Here is a 10,659-nt window from a genome sequence, read left to right on the forward strand (position 1 = left end):
AACCTGTCTGGGCGGCAAGGGGGCGAAAGGACAGGGCATCCTCGGCCGCCGGTCTCCTTCCTTGCGAAAGTGTTAACAGTTGGTCACCTGCACTTTTCCCCTCCGCAGGATGTTCGAAGACTTCGCAAAAGTGTTGGAGAAATGTTGTGAAGGTGGGAAATGAAGAGCCGTCCACTCCCCAAACAGCGGTAGCGCCCTCCCGGTGAGCAATGAACACACAAAGGCAATGCGGCTAGAGTCTGTGGGGTACAGCGAGGGCTGTTGATTAACAAAGAGCGAACACTGAAGCAAGAACCCTTTGCATCTGGCAGGTCAAATTTCTCTGGGAAAGCTAGTCGTGGGCTCACTGGGGATGTGGGTGATGTTAGGTGTGGCGTGGAGTAATGAGACACCGGGGCTGGAGCGGCTGCAGCCGCGGTTGGCGTTATTTGAAGGCCTTGCAGCGCCTTCACTAACTCCTCGGTGAGTGAGGTAAGCCGGTTTAGTTGGTGGTGATGCATGGCGAGCTGTGTGGCCTGCGCAGATAGCTCAGTGGATAATTGCCTGAGTGCTGCTGGATCGCTGTGCGGCGAAGTCTTCTGTTGCGAATCACAAGCAGAGTCTGGATCCATTTGTAGCATTTATTGCGTACACAGACAAGACAGGGTCAATCACCAGTAGATACAATAGCGGAGGCTAGGCTGAGACAGAACGTGGGACGGGCAGGAGGTCGAGGCAGGCGGCAGACAATCACAGTAGTAGAACAATCCAAGTCAGGGCAGGCAGTAACAATTAGTAGTGTCAGTAATTAATAATTATTTATAAGAAGAATCATCACCATAATCATAATAATTGTGCCCACAAATAATATATTCTAATATATTAGAATATAATCTAATATATTAGAATTAATATATTCTATAATTTTCATGTTTGCCAATCAACTCTGTTAAATATAGATTTCACATTTATATGATATATTTTAATAAATAAATAAATAAATTAGTATTTAATTAATGGGAGCTGTAGATTTGCATCTGTTGTTTTATTTGCTGTTTTATTCATCCAATCAGATTTCAGATGCAGAACTGTGTTTTTATGAGCACAGTTATTGTTTTCCAAAACTCTACAATTCCTGCTTTTGCCATAAGAGCCTATAGCTTGTGCTTTATTTGAGGCAAATGAAATGTCTTTGATTGTGATATGCCTCTTCTGTCAGCCGCAGTTACATTTCTCATTACGCGGATCGTTTGGTGCGTGGTTTGTTGAGCAGTAAAATGCGTAATGAGCCGTTGTGCGCCACTGCAGTGTAAATTTGTAAAGTTTTATGATTGATGTCTTTAAAAAGACAATCCTGCTCATATATATGTACACCCACACAATCCCATCATTCATAGGCTGTGGATTAAAAAACACTTCCTTTAAATTATCCATCTCTGGCGCTGAAGGATCCGCACACACCAAAAGAGCGAATAAAGAGCATTGTGATTCAGCGAGTTTGCTGGAAGAACCTCAGAATGCTGTCTGTCAATCCTCACCAGATAAATACTATCTCTGATCTATTTTCTCTTTTGTAAAATCCAGTGTTTTCACAGTTAGCAGATACCATGTGCATGTATGGAGGAGCATTGTGCATGTTGGTAGTTTTTATCATTCGACACCTCTAAAAAAACTATCCCGTGTTCCACGGCTGCGTGTCATCTTGTGTGACTCTTCTGTGAGGCGTGAGCGTGTTACGAAATATTAGTGAAACGTCTGCAGAGCGGCCCGTTGCACAGTGAAAGATGGCTTTTAAATGGAGCGCGTGAGTGCGGTGAACACATCTGCTCTGTAGTCATGGCTCCTGTTCTTTTGAGAGCACATGCAGGCGTCCTGGCAGAATTTTTTTTTTTTAAGTGCACTTAGCAGCATGTTTGCAAGTAACCTGCATGTTGATGATTCGGTATTAATCAAGTCAGACAGAGCCGACTGTTAAATGAGGATACATGCTTAAAAGCATTAGACTATATCAAAGGGAGGAATATTATACAAAAAATCCTTGATCTGCAAAGCAAAAGTTTGATTGCTCTTCATTGCAACAAACAAGCCATAATTGATTTTATATATATATATATATATATATATATATATTTAGGACAGCACCTTGTTTTAGGCACTGCATCATGACACATGAATCACAGTAAAAGTGCAAAATGTTTTATATATTTTAATTATTTCTTTTTTTTTATGAATATCAATTGCCAAAATAATGTTTATATAATAGTAAAAACACTATATAACTATAAAAATCCCAGAGTGCTTTAGCATTTTCTGGAGAGGCTTGAATATGAGACACAAATACTGTGGCATTGTTTTCATTGTATTGTATTTATTGACAGTTTTATTATTTTATTTGTATTTATTTATTTCTTTATTTTGTTCTTTTGACAGAGATTTCATTGCATTGCTATACAATTGCTAAGGTGCTCTGTGTGGTTTTAATGTGTTGCTATGCGGTTGCTAAAGTGTTCTAAGTGATTTAGTGTGTTGCTATGTGGTTTCTAAGGTATTCTGAGTGATATTAATGTATTGCCATGCAGTTGCTAAGGTGTTGTGAGTGATTTTACTATGAGGTTACTTTGTTGTCTTCCATAGCTAATTTTGTTAAGCTGATGATAAGCTTTATATCCTTATGAAGACAGTACTTTTCAAACAAAACATTGAAAAGTCTGTATTTAATTTTTGTTGTTTTATATGAGTCCTAAATTTCCCACTGAAACCCCTTAAATCAATTTGTCTCCAAGCCTCAAGAGCACAAAACCCACAGTGAGACTTAACGGTGTATTTCTGGAGCATTTGCATTCCACTGAAGTGCGTGTCTTTCTTTCACAGCGCCGCGGCGGGATTGAAAGTTATTCAGATGAGTGTGTGGAAAGTGGCAGAATGGCTAAGTGACAGCGCTAGGCGAACGCACCTCTCATGCCTTAAGCTGGAATCAAAGGAGCAGAGGAGACGGCTCAGTGCTGTTGTGAGGGGCTTTTTGTCTCACATCAACCCATTCAGACACATGCTGAGGTGAAACTACATGCTCATGCATGAGGGGAGGATGACTCTTGAGGTTCAACGTGACAGAAGATGCATGGGCTCCCCCCCCCGATGTTATTATTTTCGTCCTTTATTTCTATACTTTTAGTCTGACTGTTTTACAGGACAGGTACTAACAGGTCCCATGGCACTTTGATATTAGCTGCTGTACTGAAGGATAGCATATATAAAATAGTATTTACATGGTACTCCAATTGTGTGCTTCAAGGAATACCATAGTGTTACCATGCTGCTGTCAGATTTCAATCAAATTATAATAAAATAAGTATGCTAATAAAGTTATTTTATGGTTTACTGGGACTATAATGTAATGACAAAAAGTAAACAGTTTAGGTTTTATAATCATAAGAATTTACAATAATAGCTGCTCAGAATTACATATTAATTTTGATAGCAACATTAATGTCAATATCACATATGGTATTACTATGGCTACTACTACTACTACTACTACTACCTATCTACTACTACTACTACTAATAATAATTATTATTATTATGTTATTAAATGTAATATAATACAGATATTATTTTACATTTACATTTAGTCATTTAGCAGATGCTTTTATCCCATTTTTTATCAAATTGTATATATTATGTGTGTTGCTTTATTTTATATTAATAATAATGATCATAATATCAATAACAATTATAGTAAAAATAATAAACTTATAATAATAAACTAATAAAACATATTAACAATAGTATGATGATGATGATGATGATAATATTAATAATAATAATAATAATAATAATAGGCTTTACTATATTCAAAATTCCATAACAATTTTTTTTATTGCCTGAAAACAAAGTCGATTGTCTAAGCCCACTGCGGATTTTCCTATTCATTCATACATTCTTCCTCACTGTTTGAAGACTTTACTTTTTATGTGTCTTTCTCAAGGTGATTCTCAACAGGACGAGCTGATTTTACCATTGGTGTAAAACTAATTCACCCATAAAGAATTGTAATATTTTATGTCATTTGTCAGCAGTGCTTTCTGTGCACTAGTGCGTCTTATCTGCGACCCATCGCAGCACACTATCCATTCTGCCCCACATAAACCCCAATCTGTCTCTCAGCCTGGAGTCCTATCACTTTTTAGTGTGGCTTGAATTATTCGTCCCATTTCAGGCCCTTGTGGGTGTTTTCAGGGATTTTTATGCCTCTTTCTTTGTTGTGCTGATAAATGTAGTTGGTTCATGTAAGGCCTTCCTCATCAAGCCAGCAACAAAGCTTAAATCGCCTTTGCGCTGAAAAATTGTAAATGAATCCAAAAAAAAAAAAAAAACCACACCCACTCACTGCAAACAACCGTCTCTCATTCTTTATCCTTTTTTGTCTTTATAGCTACACTCTTCGAGTGGTTGGCAATGGAATTAAAGCCCAGGCTGAAAACCCAGAAGTCAAAGTGAAGGAGGCTGACCCAGTGATCAGTCAAGTCATTGATAAACTGAAGCACATCAATCAGGTGAGTCTGGCCAAGAATAAATACAGTCAAATGAAACAATGTAACATGTTGCTTGATGTCCCACAAAATCATGTTTCATGAGTTGATGTGTTTTCATGCCAACAGATCAGAGTAGATCTGATTAGCTGTGCTCATGGATGTGTGAAACGATACATTGTGTATAAAATGTGTTAACGTTTTTTTTTTGTTGTTGTTGTTTTTTTGCTGTTGAGAATAGTTCAAGGATCTGAGAGTCATAAAATATGTTAACATTTTATATTATATTTTTATGTTTTCATATTTTCATTTTAGTTAAGGTTTTAGTAATTTTTGTTGTGTTTCATCATTTTTATTATTTTTTTAAATATGTGTTTTGTGTGTCTTAGTTTTCAGTTTTAGTTTATTTAGGTTTAGTTATTTTAGTACTTCAACTTAAACTAAACAAAAACTAGCAACTAGCTGAAATTAAATATTTTTGTTTATAAATAAAAAAGTAAGTAGTTTATAAATAAAGTGTGTGTGTGTATATATCATCATCACACACACACACACACACACACACACACACACGCACATATATATATATATATATAATTATTATTATTATTATTATTTATTTATTTTATTGTTTTAGTTAATTATTATAACCCAGTCATAGGGTGTCTCAATCTGTGTTGCTGTTCTCTTTTTGCATCCAGTTCTGGTGACCTTTAGATTGTGGTTTCACATCTAAACATCCATATCCAGTTATTCTCTTATTTCTGAATATTTAAATCATTGGCTACATTTGCATGCACCCATATAATGCGATCAGGGCTGTACTGTGATTAAGCTGGAGCTCATGTAAACAGAATACTGTGATTGTTAATGTGATTATGCTCATAATAACCACAGTAACATACTCACAGTAAAATATGTGCACTGTGGTTTTAATCACACTATTGGTGTTTTAATCGCATTTCTTACACAAGCGCTGCAGATGGATGGTGTGCTTTGCTCACGGAGGGAGTAACACACATTCACTGTTGGCACTGCAAGCAATTTATGTAGCTGTTTATTTTAGAAATATCATCCCTCGTATTACCTATTACTGTAATATGTCATAGGATTTCATAGCAGCCCGTTTTATAAGCTGTAATGGACGGCAAATGCGCCAGAAAAGAGAACTTGGACTAAACATTGTTCACATTTGTTTTAAGTATAAACTCAATTAATGTTGATGCAGTTTTCAGGCTACAAGACTTAATAAGTTGTTATTTTGCTTCTTGAAATAAAGGAATAGTTCACTCAAAAATGAAAATTTGTTGCTGATGTACTATTCCTCAGACTACCCAAGATGTAGATAATTTTGTTTCTGAATGGGCACAGATTTGGAGAAATGTAGCATTACATCACTTGCTCACCAATGGATCCTCTGCAGTGAATGGGTGCCGTCAGAATGAAAGTCCAACAGCTGATAAAAGCAGCACAATAATCCACAAGTAATCAACATGACTGTTCCCATGAAGAAACAAACTCATCTACATTTTTCAAATACATTTTCAGCAATGTTTCATTTTGGGGTGAGCTATTGCTTTAATTCAAAGAGAAAAGTAATATTTCTTCATTGAAGCATAAATTAATTTTTCCAGAAAACATAAAAAAAAAGTAAGAACTATTTTTTTTTTTGCAGTGCAACTGAATTACATACATTTACATTTGGCAGATGCTTTTATTCAAAGTGACCCACACTGCATGCTGTACATTTGTTCAGTTCATGCGTTCCCTGGGAATTGAACCCGTGACCCTAGCGTTGCTAGCGTCAGCAACACCAAGGTCATGGATTTGAATCCTGGAAAAATGCATGTTCTGATAAATTATACACCTTGAGTACAATGCAGATTGCTAGATACCAGCATCTGCCAAATGCATAAATGCAAATATATTTGCATTCACTTTTTTATGATGAATATTATTTGCACTTTTCCGTATGTGTTTCTCAATTATTATTTAAAAGCTGTACGTGGAAAAACTCAACTTTTGTATGGATGAATAAATATCACCGTCTAACCTCCATAGCCAAAGGTACCGAGGTTCCCTGAACAAACAAGCGTCTGTGTTGATTCGATTATTATTGTCATCACTCTCAGTTTGGAGGACGGTAAAAGCTCAAACGCCGACTCACGCTTGAATGTTTTGCTTTAATTAATATGATTGAAGGCAAATTAGTTTATGCTTCTTTTCATATCCCTCTGTTCTGCAAAATAACACGTCACAGCGGAACACTCAGAGACCAGAAAATCAATGAATACATATTTAAAAATCCATTTTCAGCCTTAACACGTTTGCGTTTATTCTATCCCTGTTCCACCCGCTGGTTAAATCAATGTTGTTTTACCCTCCTGAAGCAGCCGTGTCAGGCTGATGCTGCTGTCCTGCCTGCTGGAATAGATCGTGTTTCTTCCCTCCCTGCTGGATGTGCTTCAAGACAAAAACAGACGGATCTTGATCTATTAGAAGTAGTCCGGCATGTTCTGATCTTGAGAAGCATTTCGTACAAAGTGTTATCACCTCTTTTGCTTTTCATATGTATTTTTGGTTCATGCATTTCAAAAACCTGGCCTCTATGATGTTCTGGTGGATTTTTATACATTTTCCATAATGGGAAAAAATCCAAAATGCATTTATATATAGTTTTTATTCAATTTTATTTCAGTTTTAGTTTTAGTTATTTTAGTGCATCTACTTAAACTAAAAGAAAATGACAAATGCTGCCTTGGCAGCTAGCTGAAATAAAATATGTCTTACATTGGGCTACATTATTTTACCATATTCTACACAAATATGGTAAAATAAGCTCCATGACTACTGATGATGGGGCTGATTTTGTTTTTCTTGAATGCATGGAAAGAAGCAGCAAACACCTTGGAAATACCAGGTAAGGTTTACTTGTTACAACAGTTGAACAGGAGCTGTTTCCAGTAATGGCTCAAAGATGTGTTACTTTTCAAGTATCTGTTTAGATCAGTGTGCTCAACAATGTGTCTTTGACCTTGACTGTGTATATTCTGATTATACTGTGTACAAATAATCAAAACCCCCATTATTGTAATCTCCTCACATTATTTCTTACTTGCCTCACAGTCACAGTCACACTGATGGGCCATTAGGGGAGGTCCCTTTGTCTCTCAGGTGTGAATCACTAAATATTCATGGCCATTGTCCCTCCCTCGCATACGGCCTTTCTAACACAAAACATGTCTTGCAAAAGGTTTTTTTTTTTTGTGGGCAGGATTATTTTCACATCATTTCATAGCAAAAACTCTAGTCTACCACATCCAGTTCTCAAAAGTTTTGCGAACAAATGTTCTGTATATGGTTTATGGCCTTTTTTAACTAACCACGCATTAACGTTGCACATTCATGTTGCTTACGTATTATTGTAGCACAGTTTGTGCTGAATTCAGTCTAATCAGACTTTAGCCATTAATATGTTTTTAAGATACTGAAAAAAGCACAAATGTCAGGGCATATCAAAACTTCTCCAGAGCCCAAAAACCCCCTCAGACCCCAGAGGGTCAATGTACTACTGTGTTTTAAATTCTGCAAATAGATAAGTCATAGGCTTGTTCCACTCTGGATATTCTCAGTAGTCCATCTCAAAATTGGGAAGATTGCGATACAGATTGTGGATCGTGATTGTGTGTTATAAAATCGTGATATGATATTTTGGGAAGGTCGTCCAGTAGGTCACAAGTATTTTAACATTGAACAATTGCACACCTCTATGGCATTAGAGCAAAATTACATCAGCTTTAAGGATCAGCTCTTTCTTTTCTCTAGAATATTTCTCATAACCAAAGGCGTCTTCCCATATAGTGATGGTGGGCAAGGTGTTGATGGGGAAAAAAGAGGGAGAGAGATTGAAAGAGACCTTCAGAGAAAGTATTTCAGACGTTTCATCACAGCAGGTTCACTTCAGTCTTTCTGCGTGGAGTCACAATCATTTTGTGGGCTGGTGCCGCCGTCATCTCTGATAACACGACAAAGTGTACTCCTTAATGATGATGATAACTGGAACACAGAGAGGACATTTACTGGGAATCTCAGCGTGAAGCCACTGGTCCTCTGACTGATCCAGCAGGACTCGATGTCCAGAGCAATTTGGCCCTTGATGAGTGAGTCAGAGAAACCTCCTCCTGTTGTGGAAATGGACCGATCGGTGGGGGCATGATGACTTTTTTTAAGCGTGATGATATCCAATTATGGGCTGGCGGAACATTTTGATCGGGTGTTAGGAATTAAACTATGTTGAACTGGACACTTTCAGACTCTTACTTGAATTTGCACCTTTGACCGAAAGAAAAACTCATTCAGGAGAGCAGCCTGAGCTGTCTTCAGCAGATCAGACAATCACTTTTGTGACAAGAGTAATGTGGGGATGCCATGGCACTTTAATATGTACTGAATGGTACTGATTATATTTATATTGATTATTTTGAACATGGTTCTACCCAGGGTTATTACAGTAAAACTAAAACCATAAAAATCACATAAATTTTACTCACTAGAAATAAAATAAATATTAACTGAAATGGAATAAAATATTTAAAAAATAACATAAAAATTAAGTTGCCAAGGCAACAATTTTCTTTTTTATTTAGTTCAACTTGATGTAATAACTAAAACTAAACACTGATATATATATATGTGTGTGTTTGTGTGTGTGTATATATATATATATACACGGGGTAATTTCAGTATGATGATAAATATCATGGTATTACCACAGTACTTTTTGTAAGGGAAAAACAATACTTACTAAAAAGAAACCATGGTACTTATTTGGTGTTTTGGACATGTACCATAGTTGTTCCATGTTATTTTTGGAAATACTTTTCTGCCGCGTATGAATAATATGGCACATGAATTTTAGTACCATGGTAAATATTAAAGTACTGTGGTATTACCTGTTATAGCGGGTAATAAAAAAAAATAAAATCTTATTGGCATAGTAACGTGTTTGGTCCTTTTTTTTGACTCCAATATGAAACGCCAGGGCAGACTCCAGGGAGAATCACAGAGAATCAATGAGTGAATGCAGTGGGATAATGGTGTCAATATTCTGGGCTAACCATTACCCATGATACCGAGCGGACCAAAGCCAACACAAGCTTTCAGTACAACTTGCCTGTGGCAGAAAGCCACCCTGCAGCTTCAGTTTGCCCAGAGCATCAGGCTGATGAGCTTCTCTCCTTGAGCAGACTTAGGAAAAGAAACCCATGGTCTCTTGTTCAACCCATGAATCCTTCAAAAATGTTCTTGTAATGCAGGGCTTTAGTTCTAGGTCCATGAGGGGTCAGTTCAGCACCGATGCTTTACTTTATTTGTCCAAGAATTACTTTCCCGTTTCAGGTCCTGCATCTTTCTTAAAGGTGAAGCATGCAATTTCTTTTGATGTTAAGGAAAGACACTACAGGAAAAACTATTGCATTTTGCATGCACTGGTCAGTTTTGAGATTAGAAGTAAACTCAGAATCGCAAGATATAAACTCGCAATTTTAAGAAAAAATATCAGAATTGTAAGCTATAAACGTGAAATTGCGGTTAACAATTTAACAATGATCACAATTACCTTTTTATTTTTTATTCCTTGGCAGAAAAAAAAATCTAGAAAAAAAAAGTCTGAAGAATTTTGAATTCTCGGAATTCTGATGGTTTGCAAGTTGCAGAATTGCAAGTTTATAATTATTCTATTAGGGATGTCCCGAGCAGGATTTTTGTGCCTCCGATCCGATCTGAGTCATTTAATATTTAGTATCTGCCAATACTTATATATTCCTATATTGGAATGTATTCAAGTACATTCAAGTTATTGAAATTAATCCAATGTATACAGAGTTGTACAGAGAGTAAAAGTAATATATGTATGATGTATGTATGTATGCATATATATATATATATATATATATATATTACTGATTAATTTGTCTGAAGCTGCAGGTTGATTCATGATGATTGAGCTGCATATGAAGAACATGAGCATTGTTATGATAAGTGTGTGTTGTGATTGGTTAGCTGGGCCAGTGTGTGTTGTGATTGGTTGGCTGGGCCAGTGTGTGTTGTGATTGGCTCCACTCGGCGCCTGGTCGGGAAATGTCATGCCC

The 10,659-nt window shown here is 36.6% G+C and overlaps 1 protein-coding gene across 1 annotated transcript in view; it reads left to right on the plus strand.

The window, feature by feature from the left end:
* Nucleotides 1-10,659, plus strand: part of LOC107658649 (glypican-5-like) — a 276,918-nt gene that overhangs the window by 126,703 nt on the left and 139,556 nt on the right. The window contains exon 6 of the mRNA XM_016447293.1: nt 4,414-4,534. Within this exon, the coding sequence (XP_016302779.1) occupies nt 4,414-4,534 (121 nt within the window). The remainder of the gene's footprint in view (nt 1-4,413; nt 4,535-10,659) is intronic.

Source organism: Sinocyclocheilus anshuiensis, unplaced genomic scaffold (assembly GCF_001515605.1).
Source record: "Sinocyclocheilus anshuiensis isolate Anshui unplaced genomic scaffold, SAMN03320099.WGS_v1.1 scaffold467, whole genome shotgun sequence".
Classification (NCBI taxonomy): domain Eukaryota; kingdom Metazoa; phylum Chordata; class Actinopteri; order Cypriniformes; family Cyprinidae; genus Sinocyclocheilus; species Sinocyclocheilus anshuiensis.